Here is a 20,663-nt window from a genome sequence, read left to right as displayed (position 1 = left end):
TGTCTTGAGAGGATTTTATGGCATACTCATTGTTATAAGGGCTCTTGAACATCAGGGGGGAAAGGGTGGGAAATCACAGTAAAATATGCTCTATCCTTGACAATGACAGGCTAAAAATATTTCTAAGACTGTAATTAGAAAAGTAATAAGGAAAATAAAGTAGTTTGAAAAGTCTAAAATAAACAAGAATACGTACCCAAAAACAGTAATTTGCAACCACAGGAGAACGTAACGGAAGCAACAAAGCTTTGTTCCGGTTTTTAAAAAGTTGTTTTGATTCAGCTTTATGATGGTATTGATTGTTGAATGATGGAAAAACATCAAGTTTTTGTGCTGTTGGTTGTTCTCCATTTTTTAAATACAAAAATATAACAACAATAAAATATTTACTTAGAATATATAAGATTTGATTGAGGATAAATGGTATCACTTATGTTGTTTTGCATTTTCAAAGTACTGTACAATTAATCCTGAAATGAGCATGATTGCTAGTGACTATGTTCTGTAATTCTGTGTAAAGGGGAGAGCTCATTTTAGGGGTCCTGAATCTCACTGTCTTGGCCAGCATAAATTGGGAATGCTGCAGTACTGTTGAATGTAGCCCTGCTTTGAGTCACTATAGGGCAGCTGCTCTGGCTGACTAAGCAGCAAGCATTGAAGGATCTGAAGGAAATCTTATCCAGGATTATTAAATCAGAAAAAAAGATGGTAGTGTGTGATATGGTCTTTCAAATGGTATGGTATAAGATAGGAATTGGCTGATTCTCTGAGCTTCAGCAAGAATCAACCAATTAACGCAGTATTTTGTGTAGAAAGAAAGAAAGTGCCACTCTCTCTCCCTCCATTCCAATGACCCATCTGATATCTCATTATCCTTTCCTGCCCACACCATCCCCAAATACTTACATTCACATATCCTTCCTCGCACCATTGCAACATTTCTTTGCAAAATACTTTCCTGTGCAGTTACCACCATCTCTCTCCTTGTTCTCGCTTCAGTAACTTTACTCTTCTATGTTTTGTTCTTTTCTCCGTGTCTGGTCTCTCTCTCTCTCTTTTTCTTCTTGCTATTTTTGTCTTGTTTTTTCCTTCATCTGTTTCTCATGATCTCCACTGGTAGTGCTTATAGTTCTGTGCCCACAGGGCATCCCAAACTATACTATTCCTAGACACACAGTCCTCTTTAATAGGAACACTCATAGGTAATCAGATAATGAAATATGATCTATAAATAAATATCCTGTTATAGAAGCAAGGACAAAAAAAGTACATAAGGATAGTGGAAGTACGTGTGCTGATATGGACTACAAAAAAGTCTTGTTGTAGGCAGAGATGTCAAGCAGAGGCAAGACAGGGATCTCTGTGTGTGCACGCAGGAGGATTAGCAAAGTAAATGATAAGAAAAAAGAGTAGGATGGGAGAGGAATAAGAGAAAATCTGGAGAATATTACTTAAGAAAAGGAGCTTAGAAAGACAGTTCTATCTTAATTTGTTTTGGTGATGATGTATTTCTCTAAAGCTCCCTTCTAGAGCTTTGTCACTTCCTTGAACCCATCTTCAGCATTATGTTGTTTTATGTATGTACAAGGCTTCATAAAAAGCTAAACGTGTTGCCCAAATATAGCAGTCTTTGCCCTGAAGTATACCAGACAGAGCTTATAGAGTGGATAATATTCTTTTTATCTAGAAAACAAATGACAAGAATCTGAATTAAAATGCTTCTTTGCTGACCTCAAACAATCGGCATGTAAATGAGTTGATGAGAAGCCACCACTGTATGGTAATGGTAAGATATGGGAAGTCACGTGAGGCTTAGATCATTGCATTTGCTACTCAAATGCTTCCATAATCTAGAGATTTTGTTTGATGTTTTTCTAAAAAAATGGCTTGACCAATATGTTTTTCTTATTTTGGTTTAAGGCTCCAAGTGTTAGAAAAATTGTTGGCTTCCATAAAACAAACAAAAGGAGCACGACAGCAGACCGTACAACTAAACATTGTATCAGCATTTTCTAGTTTTCTGAAGGTAAATCTGCTCTTTTTATAAATATTGGTTTTGATGCTAAAACTCGATGTTATTCAGTTTAAGTGCATATTTTACCCTACCATGGGAACATTTCTGTAATCCTTTCCAGTAACCAGCTTTAATTTATCAACCAATCTGAGGATCACTCTTCAAATATTAAAAATAAAGTATTAGTGGAGCCCACATCCCTAACAGCCTCTCAGACTGAGTATCTGCTTGAAGATTCCCACCTTCTGAACCCCTGGGGATCACAATTGGACTTTCCCTTATTTCTTATCTCCCCTCCTCTAGCAGAGAAATAAAATACTAGACTGGAAGTAAAATAAAGTAGCCTAGCAGCTATATGACTGTTTTGTTTATTCTGCCTTCCTTCATTTTTTATTCACATTTCCTTATCTCTGTCCATCTCTCACTTTCATTCTTCCCTTCTTTGGTTTTCTTTCAAGTAGTACAGAAAGTGTTTGTCTAAAATGTTAGTCTAGACCAGGTGTATTTCTTTTCTCCTTGCTGTCTAGAGATTTCTCTCCTTTAATTTTCTTGACTCTGAATTTTCTTGAAGATCTAGATGACCTTGTAAACTGGAGTAATAGTAATAGGATGCAATTTAATAGTGAAAAGTGCAAGATCATGCATTTAGGGATTAATAACAAGAATCTTTGTTGTAAGCTGTAGACTCATCAGTTAAAAGTAACAGAGGAGGAGAAGGACCTCAGAGTATTGGTTGATCACAGGATGACTATGCGCCGCCAATGTGATATGGCCGTGAAAAAAGCTAATGCGGTCTTGGGATGCATTAGGCGAGGTATTTCCTGTAGAGATAAGGAGGTGTTAGTACTGATATACAAGGTACTGGTGAGACTTCATCTGGAGTACTGTGTACAGTTCTGGTCTCCCATGTTTAAGAAGGATGAATTCTAACTGGAACAGGTACAGTTAAGGGCTATGAGGATGATCCGAAGAATGGAAAACCTGCCTTATGAAAGGAGACTCAAAGAACTCGGCTTGTTTAACCTAACCAAAAGAAGGCTGAGTGGAGATATGATTGCTCTCTATAAATATATCAATGGGATAAATACCAGGGAGGAAGAGGAATTATTTAAGCTTATTACCAATGTGAACACAAGAACAAATGGATATAAACTGGCCATCAGACTTGAAATTAGACGAAGCAGTGGGCAAAAGACATACCTGGCTTCAAGACTAAACTTGATAAGTTTATGGAGGGGATGGTAAGATGGGATAGCCTAATTTTGGCAATTAACTGATCTTTGACTGTTAGCAGTAAATATGCCCAATGGCCTGTGATGGGATGTTAGATAGGGTGGGATCTGAGTTACTACAGAGAATTCTTTCCTGGGTGTCTGGCTGGTGAGTCTTGCCCACATGGTCAGGGTTTAGCTGATCGCTGTATTTGGGATTGGGAAGGAATTTTCCTCCAGGGCAGATTGTCAGAGGTCCTGGAGGTTTTTCGCCTTCCTCTGCAGCATGGGGCCTGGGTCACTTGCTGGAGGATTCTCTGCATCTTGATTTAAATCATAATTTGAGGACTTCCGTGGCTCATATGTAGTTAGGGGTTTGTTGCGGGAGTGAGTGGGTGAGATTCTGTGGCTTGCATTGTGCAGGAGGTCAGACTAGACGATCATATTGGTCCATTCTGACTCTCACTCTGATTTTATCTTTGAGGAGAAATATCCTCTCCCCTTTTTGCCCTATTGATTTTTATCATTAAGGTTGTCCTTTCAGCATCTCATTCTTTTCCCGTGTTTTCTTTGTAGCCTTCATCCCTGCCATCGATCTCTCCTTCTGTTTTTTTCCTCTGTTATTTTCTATCTCTTGCGTCCTTACTACTGACTCTGTAGCCTCCTTTTTCTCTCTCTCTCCCATCAGAAGATTATCTTTTTTGTGGAAGTGGAGTTCTTCATATTGATCTTCCCACTCCTTTCTCTCTGAAAACGTTGGTGGCATTTTCTCCACCAGTGAAGTCTCAGTGACCATTTTTTAGCTCCTGCAATGAAAGAGAGAGGAATCCTTTGCAAACTCTTCTAATGCCCAGTTAGTAGGGGAGGGCAGGGTTTATACTTCATTTTGAAAAGGAGCTAGTAGGGCTCTACTATGCCAGAGGGAAAATTGATGCAGTGGGGGATCCTTTTATCTCATAAACTTTAAGGCCAGAAGGGACCATCATGATCATCTAGTTTGACCTTCTGCACGTTGCAGGCCAACCTGCCTACTCCTGTAATAGGCTCATAACCTCTGGCTGTTACTGAAGTAATCAAATCTTGATTTAAGGATTCAACATTTAAAATGTAACTTTAAAGTTACAAAGAATCCACCATTTAGTTTAGGTCAAACCAGCAAGTGCAGAGAGAGGCAGAAAAAAAAAGTTTGATTTTTTGCCAGTGTGACTTGGGGAAAAATTCCTTACCAACCCCAAATATGGCAACCAGTTAGACCATGAGCACATCCCAGCCAGACAGTGAGAGGAAAAAATTTCTGTAGTAACTTGGAACCCTCCCCATCTAGTGTCTCAACTCTAGCCATATGCTTTCCTTACACTCACCAAACTGCATGAAGTGCTAGTTTGGACTCCATTGGTATGGATGCAGGGATCTTGCTCTCTTTCTTTGGCACCTGGAGCAACTCTATAGCATTCCTGCTCACCGTCCTATCTGGAGTGCCCTGTGGAGAAAAGAGTGGAGATGATGAAACCAGTCCTGTAGTGCTCCTATCCATGAAAACAGATTATTCCATAACAGTGCTCTAGGAACACCCTGTTCACAGTTGGAACTATGGGAATAGGCATGGTCATCTTGGATGTCAGGAAATGTAGATAGCAGCACTAAGGAAGGAAGGTGTTCCATGAGGAAGGATGATGGAAATGGTGGAGCAGGAGGCAGTACACCAGCACAGAACAGAGAAGTCAGAGGCACTGGTCAACTAATATTGCCAGTGCAAGTGGTTGTCTCATTCAGAAAGAAACCACCAGTATGGTAAAATGTCTGGTAAAACTTTCTCTTAAACAAATAAACAAACAAAGCCTGGAAACACAATACCTGATTTTGGTGTAAAAGTGGAGTAACTACAGTGAAGGTATACTGGTGAAAGTGAGAAGAAAAATAGGCCGAGTATACTTTTATGTACATTTCAAAGGCTAACTGAAACCTGTCTCTCCTCTAGCAGCATGAGTAGTGGTCATTGTAGGTGTATAACATGTTGTTCATTTGGAAATGACTGCTTGTCAAAACACCTTTCCAAATATGTGAATGTACAAAGGGTCATTTTTACTTTTCCCCTTAAAATCTCACTGATGTTTCCTGAAAGAGCATTATATTTTGATAAAAATGTTTCCCTTTGGTCAATTCATCATTCTTTTTTCCTTCCTCTGTTCGGTGTTTCAGAGTAGTATACCAAAATACTATGGACTGCCTTTTATATATATTTGTTTCACAACACCCAGTTTCCAGGAATTCTATATTTTAATGTCTTATTGTTTGGCGGCTTTGTTTGTTATTGTCTGAGCTTCAAGAAAGGTTGTTCTCTCTTTCCCTCTTGACGTTTAGACTTGAGCAAACTTAGCTCTTAAAAGCAATTAAGCAGAACCAAATGATTGATATGTTTCTTAAGGATATGTTGTATTTCTGTAACAGTGTTTCTCCAGATTTAGGGAGAAACCAAGAGTGCTATTACCCAAGGTCTACCAAGATTAACAGCTTTTCCATTACAAATGCAAAATAAAAAAATTAAAAATAGTAAATAGATAATTCTCTGTAACATTGTAATACTTTAGGTAGAACTCTCTGGAGTTGATTGCCACTTTTCTTTTCTAACAAATCTTTTGGCTGTTAGATGCTTTTATGCCTAGCTCTTGTGTAACTTTCCGGTTTCCTTCTATCTGTAAATATAATGTGGAATGTTTTCTGTCTCTAGATGTGCTGATATTAGGTAAGATCAGCCATTGTCATCATAAAGGGACCTGGTATATTTTCTGCATTAGCGTTATCTAGTCTGCCCTTGGATACTGTGGTGATAAGCACCTTACCTATGTTAAGTGGCAACCAGAATTATGGAAAATTATAGAAGGTGAACATTATGCTTTCCTCTCTGGCTGCATCTACACAGAGTTTTAGAGACATCTCACATCTGTGCAGTTTCACTGGTATTCGCCAGAATCGGCCCAGTCAAATTTGAACAGTGTGATGGTAAAACTCAGATGCTACAACAATAGGTGGAGATGTCCTCAAAATTCTGCGTGGACATGATCTTCCGGCTTTGCTAAATTTCAGAGGAGGGTATCTGTTCATAATGAGGGTTTGTCTACACTTAAAATACTGCACTGGTGCTGCTGTAATGCTTCAGTGAAGATGCTACCTATGCTGACAGGAGGATTTCTCCCATCAGCTTAGCTGATCTACTTCCAAAAGAGGCAGTAGCTAGGTTGACAAAAGAATTTTGTCTGGCACTGTCTGGACCAGGAGTTAGGTCAGTTTAACTTATGGGTATGGATTTTTCAAATCTCTGGTTTTGACACAGTTATGCGACTTAATTTCCTAGTGTAGACTAGCTCCGATTTTTTTTTTAAATGATCATCATTTCTTTATTTTAAAGGTACGTTGTACTTTTCAATCTGAATGCTATTAGGTTTGGGTTTAGTATGATCTGGCAAAGAAATTATATAGTTCCATGGAACACTTTAAATAGAGCAGCAGGTAGTCTATGCCTGGATCTGTCTATCTGCATTATCACTGGAATACAGCTCTGTTAGGAGAGTTGCAGAGACTTAGCTGGCTTCTAAAATAGCCAGGTCCCAGACCACAGAAAGTTTGACAATTCCTATTTCCATTGAACACTGCTTGAATAAATTTTAGTGTTTTTATTAGATGCTCTCCATCAATCTCAATCACATGCATGTGCTCTCATTAGAACTTTTAAAATCTATATTTTATTTTCCTTAAGTGTTTTTCATCCTAATGTTCTTTCCCAGGTTTTCTGCTACAAGCATTTACTTATTGTAGACTACCACAGGAGAAAAGCCCATTCATTAATTCTTTTATCAGGATTATTTTTGAAATGGTGGAAGTGTCATGCCTTTGAGTATATTATGTTGCTTATCAGTCTGTACTTCCCTGGAAGTGATACATGTTAGTCGCAAAGAAGGAGGCGTACAAGTATAGTTGCCCCACAGTTGAGTGATATTAAATAGAGTGTGCTCACTGAGGAAACCAAATTATTTATGTATGTTTGTTTTTATTGCTGAGTCATAATATTTAAAAGGGAAAAATGATCTTTATTATGCAGTATTACCAATTCAATGATTAAATAATTTCTTTTTAGCACTTGGCTAGCTGCAAGGGAAGTTTAGGTCCCGAAGAAGTTAGAAGACCTGCACTGACTTTAGTAATGGGTGCCTTGGAAAGCAATAACCCGCTTTTAAGATGTGCTGCTGCAGAATCTCTGGCCAGACTGGCACAAGTGGTTGCTGACAGTGCCTTCACTGCTGGATTGGCCCAACTTAGTTTTGACAAGTAAGTCACTTAAAAAATGTTTGTATTAAGTTGTCATTGCAAGTATTTGTATAAACTTGACATGTATTGTATTTGTGTAAACGCAGCATGGCTTCGATATTCATAATATTTTAAAGGAAATTAATTCCTATAAAATAACATATCTGTGGTTGAATCTTGGATACCTTTAAATGTATGGCAAAAGTATTGCCAAATTTAGGCACATAGTTTGTGCTTCTGTTACTATAAAAAGACCTGTTAAAGAAAGAAAGAGAAAAATGCAGGCATCCATGGAAGTTGAGTACGTTCAATCTAAATACTTGAAAATTGGCTGCTGCACCATTTTTAACACAGTAGAACCTCAGAGTTACAAACACTTTGGGAATAGAGTTCATAACTCTAAACAAAACATTATAATGGTTCTTTCAAAAGTTTATAACTGAACGTTGACTTAATACAGCTTTAAACTTTACTATGCAGAGGAAAAATGCAGCTTTTAACCATCTTAATTTAAATGAAATAAGCACAGAAACAGTTTCCTGACTCTGTTAAATCTTTTTTTTTTAATTAGTTTGCATTTAATACAGTACTGTACTCTATATTTGCCTCTTTTTGGCAGGGCGGGGGGTGGTCTCTGCTGCTGCTTATTTGAACATTTTCAGTTCCAAATGAGGTCTCTGGTTGACTGGTCAGTTTGTAACTCTCTATTTTTTGTAACTTTGTGGTTCTGCTGTATATCATTATAACACATCACTGTAATAGCATGGTAACTGTGTGTGTGTGTCACATTCACATGGGTAAAAATCACTTCACTCACTTAAAGCACGAGCACTTGGTCGTTATGGAGGTCAAGTACTGAGGGAAACCAGATAGGTGAAATCCACCCTTAAACCCAGGGCCACAGCATTCATCTCAGTGCAGCTTCTGCTATACTGGAACTCTGATCTATGAAGGAAAAAGATTTCTGTGTTGGCTTATGCAGTAGTGGCAAGGAGACAGCATGGAAGATGTGTGGAGGCCTACTTGGGTGTTCATTCTACCAACAGCTCCACCAGCTCAACCCCACCACAAAGCTTAGGTGCTGCAGAAGGCTTTATACAGGTTATCTGCACTAGAGTAAACTTGTAAAAAGTTAAATTTGTAAGGACAAAATAGACACACCATTTTCTGTCAACATATTTTTTTATTAAATGGTATAAATAAGATTTAGCAAATCTTTAAAAAAAATTACCAAAAGTCAGCCTGATTTGAAGGTAATTTATATACAGAAATGGTTTTAATATTTGTGAGATATTTCTGACAAAAATAAGGAAATACAGGGTTGAAGCTGAAACTTTCTGGCTGACTTGTTTCATTATAGCTGCACTTCAGAGGCTTGAAATCCATGCATTTATATAACATGTTTTGTTGTATGTCATGGCTAGGTGTGGCAGGGAAGAATATATATTTTTTAAAAACCAAGGGTTTTTTTCTCAGACTTTTTCATTTTAAATTTCTGTTACTTTAAAATGTTGATCTCTCCAAATAAATGCTTTCAAGTGTTGGTTTTTGTTTTTGTTTTTCTGTGATAATGGAAACATTTAGGCTCTGATTTCATTCTATAATTGGAAATTTTAAGTATTGTAAAGTTAAAAGGAAATGCTTAGATTTTGAATCCTCTAAGTGTAGGGACTGTCCTAATATGTCTGGAGAGTGCCTAGCATATAATGAATGCTACCACAAATAAATAAGACCATACTGATTATGAAACTATCTAGGTTCTTGTTATACCTATTAGGACAGTGGTCTCTAACCTTTTTATGCCCAAGATCATGTTTTGAATTTAAGGGCAACCCAGGATCTACTCTGCCCCTTCCCCAAGGCCCTGCCCGCTCACTCCACCCCACCCTCCCCCCATCGCTCACTCTCCCCCATCCTCACTCACATTCACTGCTGGGGTAGGGGGTTAGAGTTTGGGAGGGGTGTGGGCTCTGGGCTGGGGCCGAGGGGTTTGCAGTATTGGAGGGGGCTCAAGGCTGAGCCTGGGACAGGGGGTTGAGGTTGATGAGAGAGCAAAGGGTGCAAGCTCTGGGAGGGAGTTTGGGTACAGGAGGGGGCTCTGGGCTCGAGCAGAGTGTTGGGGTGCAGGAGGGGATATGGGGTATTATAAGAAAAATAAAGATAAAACACTTATTGGTGCCTAACTTAACAAACGATGTTAGATTTAAAGCAAAGTTTTCTCACCACATGTTTCAGCAGATAACTGACCAAACTCTCAGGTCACGACCCCTCCCCCAGAGTCCAACATCTCTTTTCTTTGTGTCTTCTGGTGCAATGAATGTGATGGGCAGGGAGAAAGAGAGGGCTCTCTTGAGGTGTCTGCCTCGTTTTTTTATAATTCTGTCCCCCCTTTTGAGAAGCATTTCCAGCTGGGAGCAAGGCAACAAATAGCCTGTGTGGAAGGAAACTCCATGCTGTTTCTTTGCTAAGATGCTTTTGTCCCCCTTCCTGCCAAAGAATGGCCACTTATAGGCAATGGTCCATCAGCCTTGTTTACAGCTGGCTGAGGTGTCCATTTGACCATTGTTTCTGAGGAACTGGTTTAGCCTCTCCCTAGGCTTATCTGGAAAACATACCTTTAGTTTTGATTTCAGCTTATGTTTATAACTTCACATATAATGCTGCTATTTGCATTTTGCTGTGATATTATAGATGAGCAAATTACGAGTTTTTAAATGATACCTCACAAGACATGCCTTGTACAAAATTATTACAACAGTGTGTTGGGTGTGAACACGGTTATATTCTGTCACAGCCAGTGGTTACAGTTTATTGATTTACCAATAACGTGTGAATTTATTGGAGACAATATGCCTCAAATAGAAGGAAACCAGGATTGAAAGGAGTGAAGTAAGGAAAGCAGATAATTCTTTTACACTAAGATATAAACCAATTTGTTGAGGAGGAAGATGGAAAGGATTTCTTCTCATTTCAAAATGCTGAAAACAGGTTTCCTTGTTTATTTGGACATTAAATGAAATTTTATTAGAGTGATAAGAGCAGAACATTGAGTTTGGCAAGTGAGACAATTTTATGCTACTTTTATTGTTAAAATGCAGCAGTGATGACCATTTAAGTCCCTATTCTAGGCCTTCCAGCAGCTCTTCAACAGTGTAATTCAGGAGCAATCTCTGTTCATCTCAAAATGGCAAAAATCAATGTGTGACCATGCCATAAAAATACTTGGGAAACAAAAAATTGCACTTGTTTTGTGCTACTGGTATCACTTACAGTGTAGCACAAAATGAGAATTTAAAGGAATGATTGAAGCATTTCACCCTGCATATAATTTCCTGAAAGATTTTGAACTCCTGCATGCACTGCTAGATATTGCAGTTGGAGAAATAAAAATAGAGGTTTGTTAATACAAGATGGTCAGTCATATATGAAAAATGACTTGATGATAGCTTCACGTGCCCACACAAGGCACATTGATTCTTTGTCCAAAAAGAAAACCACAGAATGTGGTAGCAGGCTGTTGAAGGTGCCATATAATGTATAAAGAAAAATGACAAATTAGTTCTCTTCCATTTGTTCAAACAATAAATATGTACAAGATAACTTTTCAGATGCAGTCATCCTAAACTTCTAATGTATGGGTGGGTATTCAGCGTACTATTTAAAATGTTCTGGTTTAAAAAGTAACGCCTAACAGAGTGCTAAAGCACATTTGGGAAGCTGGTTAACTGGAAAACACTTGAAGGAACTTTTTAGTGACTCAGCAGACTAGAGTCTGATGACACTATTGTCACAGTCTCAAACTGGAAAACTGGCTAGATAATTAACAACAATAAAATGGAACCACATAAGGGCAATAATTGAAAAAGTGATTCTGAGAAGCTAAGAAACCTTTCCCTTACTTAGCTAACATGATTGATTCCAAGTACAGAGTTTGCAGCGTGGATACTCAGACTGTGGCTCTTTACAGCATATGATATTAAAACACTGTAATTTAATTAACCGATCAGAATGCTTTTACTATGTTGTTAAACAATTGTAGTTTATAAAATAATAGTACTTATTCATTTTGCTGTGAGAATAATAATAATTATATATTTCTCTAGACATACTATTTAAATATGAATATTTAGTACTATAGTAAATGAAACAATGAATTCACACAGAATTCAGAATTAGACAGAAAATATCATGTCATATTGCCTGTATATAAATTCATGGTAGGCCCACACCTTGAATACTGCATGTGGATGTGGTTGCCCCGTCTCAAAAAAGATATACTAGAATTGGAAAAGGTTCAGAAAAGGGCAACAAAAATTATTAGGGGTATGGAATGGTTTCTGTATGAGGAGAGATCAATAAGACTGGGACATTTCAGCTTGGAAAAGAGGCGACTAAGGGGGGATATGATAGAGGTCTATAAAATGATGACTGGTGTGGAGAAAGTAAATAAGGAAGTGTTACTGCGTCTCATAATAAAAGAACAAGGGGCCACCAAATGAAATTAATAGGTAGCAGGTTTAAAACAAACACAAGAAAATATTTTTTTCATGCAACGCACTGTCAATCTCTGGAACTCCTTGCCAGAAGGTGTTGTGAAGGCCAATACTATAACAGGATTCAAAAGGGAGCTAGATAGATTCATGGAAGATAGGCCATCAATGGCTCTTAGCCAGGATGGGTAGAAATGGTGTCCCTAGCATCTGTTTACCGGAAGCTGGGATTGGGTGACAGGGCATGGATCACTTGATGATAACCTGTCTGTTCATTCCCTTTAGGGCACCAGCCATTGGCCACTGTCAGAGGACAGGATACTGGGCTTGATGGACCTTTGGTCTGACCCAGTATAGCCGTTCTTATGTTCATGGATCGCACTACTGTGGCTCTTTTGAGTAATGTTGATCACTAATTTGGCTCCTGAACCACTGAGGTCTGAGTATCATTAGTTTACTGGCTGAATTCAGAGCAGGAAAAAGAGACTGAAATATAATCCTGAATTTGTTCCTTATCTTTTTGAATGTAAAATTTAAGATCCAGATTAATTTGATCTATCCTGTATTTACAGAAGAGTTTGCATCACAGTTGCATCAAAATGGTGGAAGAATATGGAGGAAGAATTCAGAAGGCAGGGCTGTTGCATTAAAAATGTTGTCAATTTTAAAAGACCTATAATCCTGTCCAGCCAGTTCAGCTGAGTGTATGTGTGTCAAGAAGATTGGATTGGTTTGGTTGAAACTTTGTAATAGGCTAAATGTTGAAAAGCATTAAGTTCGTAAAAGGGTGTCAGTCCCTAACTGCACATAGAAAAGAGAGGTAATCCTGTCTATGGAGTAGAATGAGGTCTTGCTATTGTACTCTTTTTTTTTTTTTTTGTAAGCTTAGAAATTTGCAATCTTCTTAGTTTGGACAATGTTTCTGCTTTTGTCATGTTTGAAGAAATAACATGATTATGAAGTGAATAACATAGTGTGTGTTTTGTCCTAAATTTAATAAATCTTTTGTAGTTTTTTTAGTGGGTTTTTACCCTACAGAAAATAATCTTGTATATTACTGTTTATAGGCTCAACGGGCAGAGTTAAAAGATTGTCAGCATATCCTAGCTAGTACCAGTTTTTCACAACCCTCTGTTTAAATTGAGAAATGCCCCTTTGTTATTTTGGGGCAACTCTGGGGTAGGAGATAAGCAGTACTAAAATGTCTTTACATATTCTGGCAACATAATGATTAACAAAATCTTTTGCTGATTGCATTCTGCAACCAAAGCACTGAAATCTACTATGTATAAAGATTACCTGCCAGTATTAGCTATCTAACAACTTTTTTTCTCCTTGAAATTAACAGGCTGAAATCTGCTAGGGATGTGGTGTCAAGAACAGGACATTCTTTGGCTCTGGGATCACTGTATAGATATTTAGGAGGAATAGGCTCTACTCAGCACCTGAATGCATGTGTTGGAATCCTTTATACCTTATCTCAGGACAGTACTTCTCCTGATGTACAGGTACTTCATCACATAATTCAAAAAATCTGCCCTCTCTGTAGATATTAAAACAGAACCAATTGTTTTTTGGGAGTAAAAGTTCTTCTTACATGTAAGAGGATATTAGACAACAATTCCTTCAGCAGAATTCCTGAATTCATACTATTGTTTTGAATTTGATGTACATTCACCTAAATCTTGTTTGATTAGATAGTGCCTGTGTTTTCTTTTCATATGTATATCATTTTTTATGTCTGCAAAGCTGTCTGTTTCCTAGCACTTTTCTTTTATAAAGATGATGTAGTAAATAGCTTGAAGCTAGTGTGCTGCGTTAGCTACAGGGACCAGCTTGGTCAGTTGAAAGCTTGCTTGCATGAGTCAAACCGTTGTGAAGGTGAAGTCACATGGTTCATTCTGAGCTAACACTTCTTATGCCATGGTCCCTCTGGGAAAGATATTTTAATCACATGTTGAAATAAAAAGGAGTATACATCAAAACTCCTTAAAGTTAAAGTGAGGGGTGATTAAAAACCCCTACGTGCCCTTTTAAATAGACTGAATAGTAGGCTTAAATTTATCACCTCTATCTACTATCCTCCATAAACAGAAGATCACTACAAAAGTAACATGTAATGGGTTTGAATGTAGGGCAAAGTGACTGAGATTAAGGCCTTGTCTACACTAAAGGGAAAAGTCAATCTAAGCTCCGCAATTTGAGTTACTTGAATAGCGTAACTCACATCGACCTAGTTTAGGTCTACTTACCACAGGGTCCACACTGTGCAATGTCGATGGGAGATGCTCTCCCATCCACTTCCGTTACACTTCTCAATCTGGTGGAATACAGGAGTCAACGGAAGATCGATCTGCGGTTGATTTAGCGGGTCTTCACTAGATCTGCTAAATGGACCACTGATGCATTGATCACCACACATCAATCCCCCGGTAAGTGTAGACAAGCCCTTATGTAATATACTCTTCAGCAGTTCTGCCTTCATACTTGCTGTAACTCCATTATTCTTGCTCATGAAACAATTAAGAAAAAAATCTATATCTGCAAATTACCGCACTTAGTGGGGGACTAACATTACACTTAATCTAAAAAATTGGTTGTCATTGAGGTACTAATGATGACAGTGTTAACCAATTGTGCCACTCCAAAATGTAGAATTTTTCTTACAATATTTATCAAAGAAGAGCCAGTTTCCAGATATTTTGTTATGAAGAACAAATTGTCTGCAGTGTCTTCATCCATCCACTCCCTTTCCACTTCAGAGCACTATTTGTACCCATATATTAATTTTTATTTTAATCACAGACTTCACAAAGCAGCTCTAGGATTTAGCTTATTACATATAGGTGTGACATGCCTACATCTTTTATTTTACAGACTTGGGCCCTGCATTCTCTGTCACTGATAATAGATTCAGCTGGCCCGCTATATCATGTGCATGTGGAACCTACCCTATCTCTTGTTGTCATGTTGTTGTTGACTGTGCCTCCTGCTTATGCTGAAGTTCACCAGAGCCTTGGTCGCTGTTTAAATGCACTTATCACTATGTTGGGGCCAGAGCTGCAAGGTATGCATAAACAATATTGTCATATTTGTTTGATTAGGTAATTAGAACACTTAAACATAACTGGAAACATTGCAGACAAACATTGAATGTGTTCTAGGAACTTTCAGGAATCATTCAGACTTTTTTTCTTGTGAATGAACTGTGAAGTAGTTTTTCATAGGCTATGCCTTTATGGGGCCAAGACATGGCGATAATTACCCTTCCAGGATAAGCTATTTTTTTTAAATACCCTTACCAGAATGTAGTCCTAAAAGCTTCTCATTGAGTTGAAAGTCCTTATACTTAGTGTCAAGACGTAGGGAATTTTATTTGAAAAATGGAGAACAAAATCCAGATTCAGGCACCTAAACAAAAATGGTCTGATTTTTCAGTGGAGCTCTGCACTCACAATACCCATTGAGTTCAGAGCTCAATACAGGCATTCTAGTACTTGTCTACAGAAGGAGGTTAATCCATTGCTTTTTGAGCCCATCAGATAATGTGCAATATGAAAGCCACACTAATAGCATGTACACAAATCTCCAGCATTATTTGAAATGGCAACGACACCAGAGATCTATGGAGCCTGGGGAAACAAGGCAGGTACAGTGACTTGACAGGAAAAGCAACTGAAAGATTTCAGGGAAGACATTATATCTGGCCTTTCACTGGGGGGTTAATAGGGAATGTCAAGTCAGGCGCTATCAATTTCTTCTGTTGAGGCCCGGGTCCTGCAGACTGCTTCATGTGTGCAGACCTCATTGATTTTCATTAGGTTTTGTATGGATGCAGGGTTGTGTAAGACAACTTATAAGATCAGAACCTTAGTTTCCTGCATCTGTAGCTGTTTCACTGCCTAAGTCCACTTCCATCCCACTTACTCACCTGCAAGTGTATTCCTTTTATTTATTATTTGTGTACTCTGTCATTGATGATAAATTTACCCAGTCCTTCATATGATGTGCATGTACTACCTTGATACATTTTACCTGCCTGCCAATCCCAGGCTTGATTAATCATTTAGTCCTTCTCCCCCACCCCTGAAATATTACCTTAAAAAAGAAAACACACCTTTTGTATTGGTATGGAAAATTCTACTGAATAAGTGTGCCAGTAGTCCAAAAAGTGGGGAGTGGGATCTAGAGGCTAGAGAAGAGAATTGTCAGGTCTTCTAAGTTTACCACTGACTCACTGTGTGACCTCTCTGTGCCTTATTGTCCCCCTCTGTTAACTGGTTATAATGCCTGCCTACCTCTCAGTGGTATTTTGAGGTCTTCTTGCTTGTTTGTAAGCTTAGAATCATAGAAAGGTAGGAAGGAACCTTTCCTTCTAGCCCAGTCCCCTGCACTGAGGCAGGACTAAGTTGACTGTGACTGTCTGTTTAAAGGTGCAGTAGAACTGCTAAGTATGATGATGATTATTCTACTTGACTGAATCGCTTGCAGAAACTCCTATGTGAATCATTTTATTAAGAGTGAATGCTTTGTGTAATTATTCATATTTGTACCTATTTTAAAAAAAATAGAGGAAAATTAATATGTTGGAAGTATTAAAACACTGTTTTTCTAACTGTAGGCAGTAATACTGCAGTTTCAACCTTAAGATCTTCTTGCCTCCTGGGCTGTGCGGTGATGCAGGATAACCCTGACTGCCTTGTTCAGGCTCAAGCCATCTCTTGCCTACAGCAGCTTCATATGTTTGCTCCACGACATGTCAACTTGTCTAGCCTTGTAAGCAGCCTATGTGTAAGTACAGCTGTGAAAATGTATTTTTCCCTGTTTTTAAAATTTTCAACCTTTGCCTTGAAACATAAAACATTTAAATAAATTTTCCTTAAACCAGCCTGTTATCAGTTGTTAAAATACATTTAATACTGTGTTTTAGCAATCAGTCATTCTTTAATAGGGTGAGGTGTTGTGTCTTTCATCTGCACATGGTCATTCTCTCCTCTCCCCTTTCTATTTATCCATTTTCCTTCCTTCTGTTTCCTTCCTTCTGTATCTCTCCCAAGAGCATACCCGTTACTGAGAATATGTGCTGTCATTCTTACACAAGCCAAACTTTTGTTGACAAAATGTATGAGTTTTGGGTTTTGTCCACTTCTTAATTCTGGCCAGTATTTCTTCTCGCCTATGCGAGGTTAAGGTTTGTTGAAGTAACTGATTACTTCTCAATATTCAGTATAAGTAATATAATTATTTATACTTTTAAAGACGTCTATATTAGTTTACCTTCCCCTTCAGTTCTGTACTGCTAGTGAGCAGTTGTTGATGTGGTTCTGGTACTCAAGACAGCTGCCCCCTCTCACTTCAGTTTGCAGGCCTGAGTGATAGGCCACTTTTCAGGTCTGTCATCTCATTTGTAAAATATTATATATTACCTTTTAATTGCCATGGTAGTTGCCATGTCCCCAGAATTTGTTAAATCCAAGAAAGCAATTCTAATGCTAACATGACTGGTCAGTTCTTCATAAGCAAAACAGGGCGTACTTTCCACTAAGGTCACGTCCACAGCACCAAATACAACCTCTACTTCCACAAGTATTGGGTGTCTTAGTTCTATTTTTTTTTTCTTTGATCCTGTACTAGAATCATAGGACTGGAAGGGACCTCAAGAGATCATCTAGTCAAGTTCCTTGCACTCATAGCAGGACTAAGTATTATCTAGATCATCCCTGACATGTGTTTGTCTAACCTGCTCTTAAAAATCCCCAATGATGGAGATTCCACAACTGCCCTAGTCAATTTATTCCACTTTGCCTATTATTCTTATATCTCAAGCTGTTTCCCACACAATAAAATGCCTGCTTCCATAAGAACGTACTGTAGCAAGAGAAGGTTTTAGAAAGATTTGATCTACCCTCATTATGTATACATGATTTAGCTGGTTTCCCTGTAAAAGTTTTTTTCTCAGAAGTCAAAAACAGAGTAAATGTTCTGGATTTTCTTGTATCTCTGCCTTGTCGGTCTTGGAGTTTTTAAGTGTTCTTTTGTCTGAGCAGCTGTTGCATATCATTAGTAGATATAAATTTTGGTTTCTTATGGAGTTCACATTTCTTGCATATATGTTTGAGGTTTTCATAGAAATGTATCTGCAAGATTCAGAGAGAGCCCCACACTACTATTGGGTTTAAGCATGAGCCTGTTTATTTTGGGAGAATGCTACCTTTTGGGGATTCTTTTTTCTTCTCCCCTTCCACTGTATTTTATCCTTGATCTTCCTTTCAATAGGTAAAAAGCATTTCCACTCATCTTTTATGAAAGCACTCCAGACTTAGGAGTTGCTGTCCTGTTGATCAGCCAACTCATTAGAATTTCCATCTATTTGCAAATTATGGAATGAACGTTTTGTCTGCTTCTGTTTACAGTAGTACCTCTCTAAACTGCATAAAAAATTGGTCTTTCAGCAAAGATTTCTCAGCAAAGATTTAATAATAATGTGTTTGTAGTGAGGTTTTGTATTACGAAGACTTCATTGTTTTTACAGAATAATACTTCAATATACTTGTGAAATTGTTACAGTAAATTATGGAATACTTTGTAAATTAAAACTTACCTACACTTGTCAATTAAAAAGCAAAGTATATTTGGGGCGGGGGGGGATGTGTATGTACTCCTTTAAGTCCCAACCCAACAAGCAGTTTTACATGGGTAGATTCTTGTGCCTACACCGAGTTCTAGTGAAATCCGGGACTCCACACAGTTGTAGATTTCTGTCTGCGAGGAGCTCATTGCAGAATCAAAGCCCTCCACACTAATACATACAGTTTAGTAATTGGCAGTAGGTCTCTGTCATAACTATGAATAAGTGGGGTTTGATTTATACTTTTCTTATTTAGACCACATTCTGGCAGAAGTCACCATGCAGGTGGACCCTGCACCTGTGTTGAAGCCTCATTGAACTCAGTAGAACTTTGTAGGGCATGCGGTCTGCCTGAAAAATTACCCTTGTTGTCTTAATAGAAGGCATGGACAGGGCACTGTTTTGGGATGTGGGAGACATAAGTACAATTCCCAGTTCTGCCACTGGCTTGCTGGGTGAGTTTGGGCAAGTATGTCTCCCTGTGCCTCAGTTTCCCCATCTATAGAAGAAGGATGATACTGACCTTCTGTAAAGCACTTTAAGCTCTAAAGATGAAAAATGCTAAGTAAGAGCTAGGTGGTATTATATTTTAGTTTTAATACCACCATTCTGTGCTGAGCAATTATTTGTAACAGACAGGGAGGAAGGTAAAGAGGCTCTTGTCAGAGAAACAGACTGTATTACTGATGTCCATTGAGACACGCTAGTGAGGAGAGAGCTGAAAACACTGTTGCTGAGAGTGGTTACGTTAATTACCAATTCTAATTACGAATAATTATTTGGAGGATTTTTTTCCTATTTCTCCAAGGCTGTTGCCAATATATTGAAAATTTATGAGTTCAAACTTTATTTTAGAATGTTCTTAAAATAATGAATAATTAAAAGAGGACTTCTTATAAAAAAAGTTATATAAAAAGAACATCATCATCCCACCTTCATCTTCATTTCCCCCTTCTCCCCTAGTCCCCACCCCTACCCCAAAACAAAATAAAAAAACGGCGTCTTAGAATTTTCTTCCTTTAGAAAGAGGATTTTCTTACCCAGGGCTTAGCATCTAACTGCATGGTACTTAACATTCTCCATCAAGTTCTGGCAATTAAATACTTGGTTGTGGAAATAACCTTTTGTATCTAGTGATGACTAATATTAATTTTACAGCTAACTTTACAGGTACACACTACGTTCTTATTTATGCATCTCATATACATAGGATGGCTGCATAGGGTGGATGCTCAGGTTTTCAGCTATAGGACCCAAAAGAAAACATGTTCAAATACAAAGATATATAATAGTTTCAATGACCTCTTTCAAGAGCTGCTTTTACATTTATTTTAACCAACGAGTTTTATGGGCTGTGGGCATACATTTTAAAGATGTTCAACATTATTTGATGAGGTATCTGGACTATGCAAATGAAGTTTTTGTGGAATGTTTGTGATAAGACTCTGAATTTAATATTCTGAATTTACATTTTATGGTTTCCTTGCTGTAGTGAGTATCATTGTGGTAACTGTATTTTGATTTTGTCATGACTGGTTTGTCATTTGTTTTTGTGCAGGAGATCTTGTTGGATAATTCTGTGTTGGTAGGTCCCTGTGCCTTGTTAATCCTAAAATTTCAGCAGTTTGCAGTGGCGTTTTTTATTTCCTCCTGTCTCTCTGTCTGTTTAACCATTAATGTAAAGTAAAATATCTTTAGCATGTCAAATGATGTTCATCTGGTATCATCCTAACCAAATCCCTTCTAACCTTCGGCAGCTGGCACATGTGTTTCATTTTGTGCACTTAATTTTGCATCTGTTTGACTTTAACATGTCCAATGCAGAAATGGTTTAAGTTAATTTTTGTGTGTTGCTTGCATTGTGTGTGTTCCCTTTTTCCCTACTTAAAATGTGGGAGAATGAGAGATATGAAGAATGTGTCTCTCACATTTCCCAGTAGCCTGACTTGAGTGCTCTGTCCTTCCCTATAAAAAATATCTGGTGAGCTGCAATTTTAAGCATGCCAGATTTCCAGAAG

The 20,663-nt window shown here is 38.0% G+C and overlaps 1 protein-coding gene across 6 annotated transcripts in view; it reads left to right on the top strand.

Moving 5' to 3' along the window:
• The window catches only part of HEATR5A (HEAT repeat containing 5A), a 122,460-nt gene that overhangs the window by 61,341 nt on the left and 40,456 nt on the right, over positions 1 to 20,663 (top strand). For 4 of the 6 annotated variants that reach the window (XM_050953832.1, XM_050953829.1, XM_050953830.1 and 1 more), the window contains 6 exons: positions 1,921 to 2,026; positions 7,358 to 7,548; positions 13,366 to 13,525; positions 14,895 to 15,084; positions 16,639 to 16,808; positions 20,204 to 20,230. In XM_050953832.1, the coding sequence (XP_050809789.1) occupies positions 1,921 to 2,026; positions 7,358 to 7,548; positions 13,366 to 13,525; positions 14,895 to 15,084; positions 16,639 to 16,808; positions 20,204 to 20,230 (844 nt within the window). The remainder of the gene's footprint in view (positions 1 to 1,920; positions 2,027 to 7,357; positions 7,549 to 13,365; positions 13,526 to 14,894; positions 15,085 to 16,638; positions 16,809 to 20,203; positions 20,231 to 20,663) is intronic. The other 2 variants (XM_050953834.1, XM_050953833.1) reach the window with 1 other exon arrangement.

This window comes from Gopherus flavomarginatus, chromosome 5 (genome assembly GCF_025201925.1).
Source record: "Gopherus flavomarginatus isolate rGopFla2 chromosome 5, rGopFla2.mat.asm, whole genome shotgun sequence".
Taxonomy (NCBI): Eukaryota; Metazoa; Chordata; order Testudines; family Testudinidae; genus Gopherus; species Gopherus flavomarginatus.
This window is presented reverse-complemented; position numbering and strand designations above follow the sequence as displayed.